The sequence below is a fragment of the Triplophysa rosa genome, linkage group LG1, assembly GCF_024868665.1.
Source record: "Triplophysa rosa linkage group LG1, Trosa_1v2, whole genome shotgun sequence".
NCBI classification, from domain to species: domain Eukaryota; kingdom Metazoa; phylum Chordata; class Actinopteri; order Cypriniformes; family Nemacheilidae; genus Triplophysa; species Triplophysa rosa.
The window spans coordinates 36,457,816-36,472,222 of NC_079890.1; the positions used below are offsets into that span (position 1 = coordinate 36,457,816).

The window sequence follows — 14,407 nt, forward strand, 5'->3', positions numbered from 1 at the left end:
ATTGTATTTATTATTTATTGATTATGGCTATTATTTTTTACCACTGTAAATCGAAATGCTTTTTTTAGTGGCATATAGATTTGATGTGACTGCCCCACCATGATGTTAGAAAAGTCAGTGACAGTAAGTCTCGCACGTCTGTGAGTTTAGATTAAAATGCTGATGTTACGTTCCGATATCATTTTTAACATCAGTTTATGCGTCCAACCAGGAAACAAAAGCATCCACTGTGAACAAACTCAATTTACAGGGAGGCAGCTGGATGATTAGAAAACATTTTGGGGTTCCTCATCCAAATCCACCTCATAGCACAAATGAACAAACTGTACTGGTTGACAGGGTGTGCTTGTGTTACTGGTCATCATTGCGCCACCCTGTCACACGAGGATAGAGAGAGGTGATTATGTGATTATGATCTAATGAAATTATTCACAAAGATGACATAGTGGTTTGCACAATTATTTAGTAAATATTCAGGAGCAAATAGAGAAATAGAGTTGAGAAAGTTTGTCCCTGACCCTGCTGAGAAATATGATGCGATTTTAACCATTTGATAAGTTATGGAAAATACATATTTTGTAATTTACACTGCATGTGAAATGACATGCTTCCATACTATATAGTCCATTTCATCGGAAACGCGCGCCCGGACTGCAGTTAACTTCCAGTCTGTGTTTGGCTAGTGTTTAATAATATAACTATTTATATTTAATTTAATTATATTATTATTTTATTGTATAATAATTGTATTAAATAAACGATTTGTTGAATTTTGTTGCATGTTCACTTTATTAAACAATTTGTTGAATGGGTCCTGTAGTTCGGTCACATTTAAACAAACCGTATGGTATTCATAGACTTTTTAATGGTTAGATTTTTGCCACTAATTTTGACACTAGATTTTTGTTACTAATAATAATGATTTATGAGAAAAAATAAAAATCACGAAATAGATGATTCAGTTCGTACAATCACTGTATGCGCTTTTGGATACTGTTTTCCGTTTTAATTTTCATCATTTCTTGACTGTAGAGCTACTGTCTTTGTACTCAACTGCTGTACCAGCATTGCACTTTGATGGTAACTTTAGGCCCATGTCAGGGTCACGGGGTCAAAGGGTGAATAAATAGCAAATAAAGCATTCACCGCTTGCACAAACACACATGTTGCCACCGGCTCTGTGTGTCATCATTAAATTGAATTAGTGCTGTAGTTGTGCTATTGAAGGTGCTGTGTGGTCTTCTTTACCTCACGCTCTCCTCACATTTTTAAACATGTTAATAGACAGTCAGAAATCTCACAGGTGTGAAGCTGTCACGTGAATTGGATTCATTGACACTATGCAAACCTTTTTAGAATGTGCTCTTAGCGATTCATTAAAGCTGCAATCCGTAACTTTCTTTGCTTAAAAAATAAACAAAAATCAGATATGAACCAAGTTTATAATAATGTTTTATTATATCAGCTGTCGGGCATGATTTTGTGGGAAATGGTCTGACATCATTTGACTTCAACTTTTGCTAAATGTAAAGTAAGCCGCAATTTTATGTTTAAAACGGAGATGGCGATAGAGAGACACGTTATGGATTGCAATGGTAATCGTAGTCCTGATTTGTGTTTTGCTCACAGCTAAATGCATCAATGCCTCGCTAAATTCAGTTACTGACAACAAATACTCTGAATATTCATCAGATCAGACAAACAATTCTCAATACCGTGTGCCATTTGAACGCTATCACATTAGAGTATTCATGAGTGGAAAGTCCATTGGCTTAGAGCAGTATGTTTGCTGGTACCCTTTTATTTGCCCTTAATGGTTTTCTAGTATTACATTCATTTGACTTTAGGCACAAACTTGCATCCAAACCCACAGCAAAACAAAACATCAGAACAATTTGCAAATTGCTTGTATTCTAAGCGAACTGCTCTCACCCATGTCCTCGTAACATAACTACAAACTACAAGAAACCAGAATGCAGTAAAGGGGTCTGGAGAACAATTTGCATGCCTTCTTTCTTGGTTTGATTCATAAAACATAAAATATTCTTTGTTCGTCTCTTATGTCAGACATTCTTTTGTCTTGGGTTAAAGCGCTGCAACTGTAACTGTAACACGTGCGTGTTTACAGTAGAATTGACTCTTGGTAGCCAAGAGAATGGTGGGTTGTAATAACCACAGGCATCTTGTAAAAGGTGCTGGGGATCAGCGCTAAATCTTACTGTCTCCGAACAAATCGATCAAACTTATGGTAAATCAAGCAAGGATGAAATAGAGAAGTCATCATGGCAAAAGCAGCAAGTTTGTAACTCAAGACGCGTATATGGAGAACTCCATACATCTACGCCAGTATGTCTGCTGTTGTTTTCAGTTTGTGGTTGTGATTAACTCGTCTTTTAAAGGTCCAATTACTCAAAGTTATTGCTGCTTTGTTTTGCGAGAGTATTTTGTTTGCGAGTTTTCTTTGCTTTGAGTACCAAAACAGAAAACGGTGCGGTTTCCATGGCTTCCATCTTCTAAATGAGCCGTGCAATTCAAATAACTTCCCATAATATGTGGGATGGAATATCCTAAAAACATGGCATTTTCCTGCGTGTTTTACAAATATATTGTCTTGTTGTGTTTAACAGTGTTTCATTGAGGATATTTTCCAATAATCATTTGTTAACATTAGGGGAAAATATGTAGACGTCTGTATACCAGCATCCCAGCTAACAGAAATATGTTCTAAAACTAATTTTAGCAAATTTTCCTATTCATTTTCAAGTTGTGAAAATGTTATTTATGAATGTATTTTAAACACTCCATAATTGTTGTAAGAATTTATGCCAACATATTTAGCTAAGAAATATAGTGTTGAGTATGCATGTTACTGCAAGAACCTAACGAGAACTTTCCCCAACGTTCTAAGAACGTTTCCTGTTCGCTGGGATTGACATTGGCTTAATTTAACGACGAGAGCACAAATCCAAAATGAGTAAAACAACTATGATTTGTGTTTGGCAAAGTGCATTGCTCTAGAAATGCCGTTGGGTAAAACGGAAAGAGTTTGTTTAAACTTCCGAACTTCCGAATGCAAAATCAAGAAGCGCTCTGGTTCTTTGGCGTACGTGTCTTTTATTGTCATGCTGTGTGCTTGTGTTTGTATTGTGCCATTTTTGTGCTGTTTGTCCCCAGGGTCTTCCTGGTCTTCCCAGTCTGGCTGCATTACACAGCAATCAAATCCTGACTGTGAAGGTTTGTTGGCGCGGCCGGGCGGCTCAGGCAGACTCTATGGATGGCACACACACTGACATACATCAACAGAAAATTTGTCCCCTGTGCCCACGCAATGACAGACTTGGCCCGAACGTAATTGTGTCTGATAAATACAATCCAACCAATCCAACAATGCTTGAACTCATTATAACCCTAAGCGACCCGCTCTTCCAGTTCCAGGGGTGTCATTATGCAGTATATGGTGACAGGAATGTATGAATTCAGAGCGGAACAAACTGTTTTTTCCCTAATAAACCAGTGATGTGTGATTCATTACAAACAAGATTGAGATTTTCTAACCACCAGATAGTCTGCCCAGCGTCTGCTTGGATTCTTCGAATGGAAAAGTCAAAAGAGACGCATTAATGGTAAACTACAGAGCCGATACCCCTGGTTCGCCACAAATTCTCCAGCATCCCTCGAACATGATTCTTTCACCACCTGCTTATGTGCAGAATATACTTATTTGAGTTTTTCTTTGTGATTTTTAACTCTGCAGTGACAGAATTATTATTCTTTTCCTCATTGAGATGTGAAGACTAAATGTCAGACATGTCCGAGAAATGCATCAGGAGGATGGTGGATGTTTCAGTGTGTGCGGTTCCTCGAGTCTGCCTTGGCTTTAAAGAACTGTGAATGATGGTGTCTTCATTGCGTAGAAGTTGACATGCTTTCTTTGGTCTTGAAAAGATGTCAATTTTTACACGAAGGCGTTGCTTTGGGTCCTCCGACTCTATGTTATTCTAATCTATTGTACCTTTTTTATTTCCTTTTCCCTTTCTTCCTTCCGGGATGTCATGCAACTCTCTCCTGTCCAACCTCTCTCACCTTTGACCTCCGACCTCTCTTGACCTCACACACCTGCTCAGATGGTCTTCCCTAAGATCAATCATGGCTTTCTTTCTGCTGATCAGCAACTCATTAAACGTCGGCTCATTAAGGTAGTGCTGTTTCTCTCTCACTGCTCCACCAGACGGGGATTTTCCTCTCTGGCTCACCATGTGCTCTCCATTCTTCAGCTTTTACAATTAGTTCAGTTAACACAACAGTGCAACACATGAATGATATTTATACAGTGGCTTCAGAAAAAGTATTTGGGAACTTGCCCTCCATAACAAAATGTCAGCCCAAGTGTCATTTATTTGAAAGGAAGTGTGCGCACAACAAATCACAAAGAAATTTCACTTCTTGCATGTCCAACGACACGTCCATAGTTAAACAGAAGTAGTGACATATTTTACTCTTAAGTACACTTCCAGGTATCTGTACTTTATCAGAGTGTTTTTACTGACTTCTCTACATTATAAATCATATATCAGACGTTTTACTCCATTTCATAAGTAAGTGTTGTTGTTTTCCTTAAGTGCGATAAAATTCAAGTATTTTATTTAAAACTTTTAAAAGTGGGAAAGTAGGCTCCTACCTTTGTAATGTACTTATTGTAAGTATTAAAGGGAAAAAAGAGTGGTCAAGTAAAAATACTTTACTACTTACTATCCATGACGAACTAAGTCTGTGGTTACTTACTCCGTTGTGAACTTTAACCTTCATACATTTACTCCTGCGTCCAGTTAGTTAAACCCTTACAAGGTGGGTGTATTTCAAGTTCAAGTATATTTTAAGTGTTCTTCATGTAGTAAGTCTACAAATATCTGAACTAGTATTACAGTAAACTTGTAAGTGTACTATTTCAATACTAGGGGGCCTAAATGGGCCAAATATACAAGCCAAATATACTTTTCTCATTATATGAGAAATCAAGTATATTTCTGAGAAGTACACAAAAAAGTATGCTTTATTTTTACGTTTTTGAGGATAAATTGAAGTGTAATGCTGTTAGTTGTGAGAGAGCTCAAACTACAGATCTTGGGTTGTCAAGCCATGGTTGGGTCAAATATGGAAAAACCCAAAGGTTGTGTTAAAAGAACCCAGCATTTTTTAGTGGGCAAGTTTGTTACCAGACACTTTTGGAGCCACTGTACTGTATATATAGCTAAATATGTTTCAAATTGAGAAAGAGGAGGTTTAGAGGTCTGTTCTTTAAGCCATGTTTGCACATGATTAAACAACACATTACAGAACACGGGTTGTCTGTCAACAGAGAAATCACACAGAAGACGTTAAGTGGAGACAAAATGAAATATGAAGCACAAATGTTATCGTTCCACTAAATACTGAGAGACAGATTCGTCTGTTCCCCATCACAAGCAGTGCGAGCACTTAGATTGAATGAAATGTAAGTGTTGATAAATATGATGAATGGGCCATGCTTGAAACATTGGCAAGGTGGGGAAGAGTCTGGAAATAATTCAGATCAATTATTCTGCAATGTTGTGATGGGGAATTCTCATGTAGAATTGAACAGAACAGACAGCAAACATTACAGTACATTTATTAAACGCAATCGTCAGATACTGTAGGATACCCCCCAACCATGATTTTCCTACACATCATGTAGTTCTTCAATGATTAGATGCCATTCTTCACATTTCCTTTCAACATGTGACGTCTATCCCTTTCACTGCACAAACTGCACAATTTTATAGTTTGCTGTATTAATTTGCCTATGCTTGTAGTAGTACTGTTTGACGTACGTGCGTCATTACTTTCACAGGGTGATCAGGGTCAAGCCGGCCCCCCAGGACCTCCCGGACCTCCTGGCCCTCCTGGCCCCAGGGGACCTCCGGGAGACACAGGAAAAGACGGCCCAAGAGGAGTTCCAGGGCTTTCAGTAAGTGTCTACAAATCAGTCCATATTCACGTCATCTCAATAGCTGCTCGACAGTGATTTTGATGTGTAACCCACATCATGAACTAATGTCCCAACTTGTAAAACTGTGCTTTTCAAAATTAGTCCGTTCTGTACCAATTGATATCCATTATTAAACAACCATTCCCATATGTGAAATGCTATATATAAGCTAGTGTTTTATTAAATATGCTATTTCACATTGAGAAATGGAAACAAAAAAGCCAACTTGTCAATTGTCCACCATCATAAAATCTCCACCCGGGCATTCAGCGGTTCATTTGGACCGAGATGAAAGTTCAAAATATGAAGTGCTGTTTATCTTTTTCAGTCCAGGCGAACTTTTTTCAGCTAGTCATGACTTTATAAGTGTTGGGACTTTTTAATGTTGCATATTATTTGTCTGAAAATGAAAATGTTAATGTATAAATGAATTGATTTTTATGAGATTTATGTTTGAATCTTACAATGCAACCTATAATGGCAAGTGCCATTCAGTTCAATTCTTTACTTCCTTTTGAATGCAAGAAGTCATCTGTCATGTGGTGCAAATAACTATAAAATGTTCATCCACGACCCTTGCACCAACAAATTAGAAGTAACTTTGTTAAAATCCTATTATCATATAAAAGCATAACCTTTAGGACACTTTGGGTCGGCCGCAGCTGATTTTGCCTGAGCTCCGGAGAGCACTTTGGGTCCGTGATAGTCTAAGTCCTGCACCCACCAGTCGGACGACCTTAGGGCCTTTCGGGAACGGTTCTTTGGGATGCTTAAGGGCGGCCCCCCTCCGCCTCGCATCCGCCAAAAGCATAACCTTTCGGGCACTTTGGGTCGGCCGCAACTGATTTTGCCTGAGCTCCGGGAAGCACTTTGTGTCCATGTTAGTCTAAGTCCTGCACCCACCAGTCTGACGACCTTAGGGCCATTCAGGATGCATCAAGTTATGTGTTTTTTAAATAGGTTTCTAGTTTAGGAGATTGTATTTTGTGTTTTATTGTGCACCTCAATAAGCACTGCTTTTTTTTGTCTTTCACAGGGAGACCCTGGAAGTCCTGGTGAGTTTGGTCAAATGGTAAGTGTCTAAAAGTATTTAAAGCTTTTAACATCTTAACCTGGTCTATACGCTTACAGATAATGTTATCTTGGTGCTTATTTCAAGTCATTTGGTTTGTTGTTGTGTGTCATTCAGAGCCAGTGTAATGAGTGTCATTGAGAGGTTTTGATTATAATAATGAATGTAGTGCTAAAAGATCACCAATATGGGCCTCTTTCATGACCCATAAAACCACGTTTATAACACAAACACTGACTAAAGAGCTGCTACATCTGTTCGGGGAAATGATGGGAGGACCATACGCTGGCTCCTGGAAAAATCATGTGTTGTCACATCATTCTGTGACTGGCTAAAACTGGATTGTTTTACAGACTAGAATTTCCTTTAACAGTTTTGCTGGGTTTTATGATGTTTCAGAATAATTAGGTTAAGATGCTTGTTTTGTCGTTCATGGAACAGAACTTTAGAAATGAATTAGTCCGATAAGTTGTGTCTCATCATTTACTTTAATTTAAGATATTTTAAAGAATGTCAGTAACCAAACCGATCTCATCCCCCATTTACTGCCATAGTAGGGAAAATAAATACCATGGGAGTCAATGGGGGATGAGATCTGTTTGGTTACTGACATTCTTCCAAATATCTTCCTTTGTGTTTAGCAGAACAAATAAATGCATACAGGTTTGGAACAACCCGCGGGTGAGTAAATGATGACAGAACTATCCCTTTAAAGGGGTCATATGACACGGCTAAAACGAATATTATGGTTTGTTTTAGATGTAATGCAATGTGTATACACGATTTAAGGTTCAAAAACGCTGTATTTTCCACATACCGTGCATGTTTGTATCTCCTCTTTGCTCCGCCTCTCTGAAACACGCAGATTTTTAACAAAGCTCATGGCTCTGAAAAGCGAGGTGTGCTATGATTGGCCAGTTAACCAATGCGTAGTGATTGGTCGAATACTGCAAGCGTGTGACGGAAATGTAACGCCTCTTACCATATTTGGAACATCAGGTTCCTCTTCAATTGTACTGACAGGTACGCCCACCTTACTTGCGTATACATTTGGGCGGTCTTCGTCAAGTCATACCACGAACTGATGTAGATTTGTGGGGGTGTGGTTACACGAGGCGTTTCAGGCAGGTCTGGGTGAGCATTCGCTTTTACATAGAATGCATCTTTTGTTCCGACACTTTAATTTTTGCAATTTTACGTGTCTAATACATGCATGGGCACCTTATAACACACCAAAGACACAGAAAAACACGTTTTCGCACTATATGACCCCTTTAATACAGTACATTCAGCATTGAAGTGCTTCAGAACAATGAGGACTTCTGATTTCCAGCATGCAAAAATCTACATGTGGTATTAGTTAGAAGAATTAAGACCTTAGCGCATGGATGGGAGGAAAGGAAAAATTTGCGGAAACCTATTCAGAATCATCAGTGCCGCAAGATCTCTGGGGAAAATTATGAGATTTCTCTCTTCCAGAGGTTTGCAATCTTGCACAAAGTTTGCATTTTACGGTGTATGGGGGAAAGGTAAACTTGGTGAATTTGATATGAACTTCAAAAGGTGTCATGTTAGGGATCGCACATATTATATGATTTTCTTTTTGTAATGAAACTCATTGCATCTTTATTAGACTTGAAATTCAGACTTTTTTGATATAGCTAATTTGGTTTAACCTTGAAACATAAAAACATTGTGGCTTTAGACTACAGCTTTGAGGATGTAATGAAAGAAATGTCTGAAAAGCTTGAGCGAGCTGAAAAATGAATAGTTTCCAGCCTCATATCAAGCTTGATGGATGTCAAGGCGTCATCTACATCTTTTTTGAAGACTAGTCATAGACACACGTGCACACACATCTCTTGCTATTGAAAGGCTCCAGTCATACACAAAACTTTCCTTCATAATGTCCCTCCAAAGACTGCAATAAGTCGATAAAGGTCATTGAAATATGGTCAGTAATATACTGATAAAAACAGACATGTATAGACTAAATGCACTGTAAGTTGCTTTGGATAAAAGCGTCTGCCAAATGCATAAATGTAATGTAAATGTAATACAGTGTCTTTTGTGTATAAACTATATATACACACACTTTAAAAAATGTTAGTAAATTTAATTTAAAAAAAATGGAAAACACTACAGTACAAACCTGTTGACTGTAAATAGCCTTTGTAATTGTACTGTAAATTAATATAAAACATGTTTTCGAAAGTAAAAAGTACACTGTAAAACTTTGCTGTAATTTTGCAGCAGGTTTGCCAATAACTTAATGTAGATTTCATTTCTACTTAATACTACATTCCTATTAGTACTGTTTTCAATTACTTTAATCAAAATTAAAACACTTTGAGTTTTGAGATTCAAAATGAGCAAGAAGAGACTGGCATTAGCACAGCAACACTGCAAAAACTTCCAATGCATTTTTGTCTTGTTTTCTAGTTAAAATATTTAAAACGTCTTAAATTGCGATACATTTACATAACAAGAAACCTGACCTAAGATATTTAGTCTTGTTTTATGAAAGAAAAATATATAAACTAGGTAAGTTTATGCTTAAAACTAAAAATTACAGCAACGTTTTACAGTGTATGAATGTTCATATATATTTTTTTATATTATTGTTAGCTTTTTTATAAGTGCAAAATACACGTCACCTTAAAACCACTGTAAAAACTGTAATATGACATTCCCAGAATTCCCTGAGCAACTCTTCACATTTCATCATTTTTCATTGGAATATTCCTTTGTTAGCTGTTATGTACATTAAGGTGTTTTAAGTTACATCTTATATTGTTTATTTAATGTTTGTACCATTATTTTAGTGTCAGATGTTTTACACTGATGGTGTTTTTTAGTCGTCTCTATGACACTGTGCACCATCTCTATAGAAGTAATGGTATATATACACTGACCAAAATTATAAACGCAACACTTTTGTTTTTGCCCCCATTTTTCATGAGCTGAACTCAAAGATCTAAGACTTTTTCTATGTACACAAAAGGCCTATTTCTCTCAAATATTGTTCACAAATCTGTCTTAATCTGTGTTAGTGAGCACTTCTCCTTTGCAGAGATAATCCATCCACCTCACAGGTGTGGCATATCAAGATGCTGATTAGACGGCATGATTATTGCACAAGTGTGCCTTAGGCTGGCCACAATAAACGGCCACTCTAAAATGTGCAGTTTTACTGTATTGGGGTGGTCCGGGGGTCCGAAAACCAGTCAGTATCTGGTGTGACCACCATTTGCCTCATGCAGTGCAACACATCTCCTTCGCATAGAGTTGATCAGGTTGTTGATTGTGGCCTGTGGAATGTTGGTCCACTCCTCTTCAATGGCGGTGCGAAGTTGCTGGATATTGGCAGGAACTGGAACACGCTGTCGTATACGCAGATCCAGAGCATCCCAAACATGCTCAATGGGTGACATGTCCGGTGAGTATGCTGGCCATGCAAGAACTGGGATGTTTTCAGCTTCCAGGAATTGTGTACAGATCCTTGCAACATGGGGCCGTGCATTATCATGCTGCAACATGAGGTGATGGTCGAGGATGAATGGCACAACAATGGGCCTCAGGATTTCGTCACGGTATCTCTGTGCATTCAAAATGCCATCAATAAAATGCACCTGTGTTCGTTGTCCATAACATACGCCTGCCCATACCATAACCCCTCCGCCACCATGGGCCACTCGATCCACTACTTTGACATCAGCAAACCTCTCACCCACACGACGCCATACACGCTGTCTGCCATCTGCCCTGTACAGTGAAAACCGGGATTCATCTGTGAAGAGAACACCTCTCCAAAGTGCCAGACGCCATCGAATGTGAGCATTTGCCCACTCAAGTCGGTTACAACGACGAACTGCCGTCAGGTCGAGACCCCGATGAGGATGACGAGCATGCAGATGAGCTTCCCTGAGACGGTTTCTGACAGTTTGTGCAGAAATTATTTGGTTATGGAAATCGATTGTTGCAGCAGCTGTCCGGGTGGCTGGTCTCCGACGATCTTGGAGGTGAAGATGCTGGATGTAGAAGTCCTGGGATGGTGTGGTTACACGTGGTCTGCGGTTGTGAGACCGGTTGGATGTACTGCCAAATTCTCTGAAACGCCTTTGGAGACGGCTTATGGTAGAGAACAAAAGAACATTCAATTCACGGGCAAGAGCTTTGGTGGACATTCCTGCAGTCCGCATGCCAATTCCACGCTCCCTCAAAACTTGCGACATCTGTGGCATTGTGCTGTGTGATAAAACTGCACATTTTAGAGTGGCCTTTTATTGTGGCCAGCCTAAGGCACACCTGTGCAATAATCATGCTGTCTAATCAGCATCTTGATATGCCACACCTGTGAGGTGGATGGATTATCTCGGCAAAGGAGAAGTGCTCACTAACACAGATTAAGACAGATTTGTGAACAATATTTGAGAGAAATAGGCCTTTTGTGTACATAGAAAAAGTCTTAGATCTTTGAGTTCAGCTCATGAAAAATGGGGGCAAAAACAAAAGTGTTGCGTTTATAATTTTGGTCAGTGTAAATTAATGAATTGTGGTTTTTCTTTTAGTTTTTTTCTTATAAAATTGTAAATAGCCTACATGTGTCCGTATATCTCTGGCAACCACAGCTGCCAGTTTTTTACCATGTTTTACAAATCTTCATCAAACTTCACCCAGAAAATGAAAATTCTGTCAACGTTTACTCACCCTTAGATTGTCCCAAACCCGTATAAATTTGGAAGAATGTCAGATCTCACCCACCATTTACTGCCATCGTAAGGAAAATAAATACTATGGGAGTCAATGGGGGTTGAGATTTGACAATCTTTCAGATATCTTCCTGTGTGTTCAGCAGAACAAAGAAATTTAAACAGGTTTGGAACAATCCGAGGGTGAAGTATCCCTTTAAGACCAGTTTAAGCTGCAGATAGCTCCAGATCTTTGCCACAATGGAAGGTTTTGTGAGGTTCCTTACTGTCGCAGGCATCTGTAGCCTCGTGCTGGGGCGCGATCAGAAGAGTCACTGTGCCAGATGAGCATGTGTATTGGGCAAAATGAGTGTTCTATGACATGATATTGTGGAGGCATAGTGCCCTGTCCCATCTCAGGGCCAAGCCTTGTATTTTGTCTTTGTGCCTCTGTTCCACCCTGTTGTCACCCGGCCAGACATCTGGTGCCACCGGGCAGACGCAGGTTTCCTAGCATTTATATCCTGAAGTGATGCATTTTTTACATAACAGTATTGTAATCGGTGTGGGAAAACTGTGTTGTGCTAATCAGGATGGAGATTTGCATAAGACTGACATCTCTGCCCGACAGCAGACTTTCTTTTTAGACTTGGGTATTGCCTCAGTCTTGGTTGTGCTCACACAATGTACTAAGAAAATAGATTTTCAAAGGTTACCATGAACAGTTTTCCTAAACCAGGCCTCACTAAACAGAAAAACTTCAGCACAACGCCGCTTGCAAACAGTTTAATCCTTTTGGATCCATGTTTAAACTTTGTCATTTTCTGTTTCTAGGGACCTGAGGGCCCTCCAGGACAGATGGTAAGATTAAAGTGTTGCTTTATTACAATCTAAAAATGCTGGGATATTTTCAACCTAACATAGTTTCAAAAAGGGACAAACTCAGCCATTTGGTTAAACTAAAACAAGATTTTTTTTATATTTGACCCAACATTAAGTTGAAACAACCCAACATAGGCTAGTTTATTATTAGAGGCATCAGATGAGATCTAGTTCACCCTTTATCGTCTCGATCAGACTGTTTTCTTAAACAACTGTCATGAAAGCATTAACCTTTACATCATTTCTATATATTGCACATACTGTAGGAATGGTCCTCCTGCTAACAATACAAAGGTCATGGGTTCGAATTCCCAGGGAACACACATGCAGTGTATATCTTGAATGCACCTCAGTTGTTTTGGTTGAAAGCGTCTGCCAAATGCATAAATGTAATACCAAAGATTTTACAGACCATCAAAATACCAATACAACGGTGGGCAGTATTACTAAATACCACCCTTGAATAAGTTGAGAATGGTATTTTGTAGGACATAAGACAGAGCATTGGCACAGGGGTGATGTGGATAGCAGATGTACTTTGTCTCGCCATCAGGTCCAGTAGCTGCCAGTGTTTTCCTCAATAGAAACTCTCTGTTGGAGCTGTCAAACATCGACGCACTCCTCAGGACACCGGGGCCGATAAAACACTGCTGCGTTAATGACTCGTAAATCATTGCGTTCACTTCAGAGCCTCCTTTGGGCTGACCGTTTCAAATGTGCCGTCAGTCGATTCAAGCCGAAAACATTCTAGGAGGTTTTCTTGGCAGATTTCTTGATGGAATATTTTGCATGATGTTTGTAAAGAAATTAAAATAAGATTTCTTTGTTTTCCAAGTGTGCACACATGTCCAGCTGAGTAATAATTGAATTAAAAGCTCATAATGGACATAGAGCTCAGGCTCATTTATCACATGAAGACTCTGATAGCGAGAATATCTGGTTTGCAGATTTTTTCTTACATTATATTCACTTTTAATTCAGTTCAATTCATTTTTACATTTTCATTTTTCAACATTCGCATTCAAGGTATCAGTATTTGTGTTCTCTGGGGACTGATCCGATGACACTGAATGTGATGACTGAGCTACAGAAACAATCCAATTCAAATGTATTTCTTTATTCCTTTTAACAATTTTTGCATTGTTGCACAGCAGCTTTACTGAAAATAGATTTTAATTCAAACAGCAAAGACACTGGAAAAAACAATATTGAAGTAAAAAATTGAAAACAGGACAATTGTAAAAATAGATCCAATGGTATTATTGCAAACCTTATATTTTGTATTAGTTTTTTGTATTTTGTATTAGACACGCGACACGACAAAAGACAATAGAATCCATTAGAACCCATTATAATTTTACATTTTCTCCACATGGCGTGAAACGACAAACTCACTAAAGACTAGAATACACTACAAGACTTTTGCTCAGATTTTCAATTCTGGGCTTGTTGCAGAAAAACTGCGCTAGTCTGCAGATGTTATCGCGTAGTGTGTGATGCTCTGTTTTTCTCTGCAAACTTTCAAAAAGTCTGCAAGTGTGTGATGTCTGGTTTTAAAAAAATCTGTTAAGATTTTAAAAGTCGTGTAGTGTTTTCCAGCCTTAAGAAGTCATTTGTCGTGTCGCGTCATGTCGCTTGCGTCCAGTGTAGACAGGGTGTTAAACTTATATCAGTCTATTGCTGAGGCAACATTTCCATTTTTATTTGTTTTTCAACTAATATTTAGGCCGATATCTTATTTGATTTCAAGTCTCA

At 38.6% G+C, this 14,407-nt stretch overlaps 1 protein-coding gene across 1 annotated transcript in view; it reads left to right on the top strand.

The window, feature by feature from the left end:
• LOC130558123 (collagen alpha-1(XXV) chain) overlaps positions 1-14,407 on the top strand; it is a 164,029-nt gene that overhangs the window by 109,103 nt on the left and 40,519 nt on the right. Inside the window, exons 7-10 of the mRNA XM_057340375.1 lie at positions 4,125-4,196; positions 5,870-5,986; positions 7,044-7,079; positions 12,605-12,631. Of these exons, the coding sequence (XP_057196358.1) occupies positions 4,125-4,196; positions 5,870-5,986; positions 7,044-7,079; positions 12,605-12,631 (252 nt within the window). The remainder of the gene's footprint in view (positions 1-4,124; positions 4,197-5,869; positions 5,987-7,043; positions 7,080-12,604; positions 12,632-14,407) is intronic.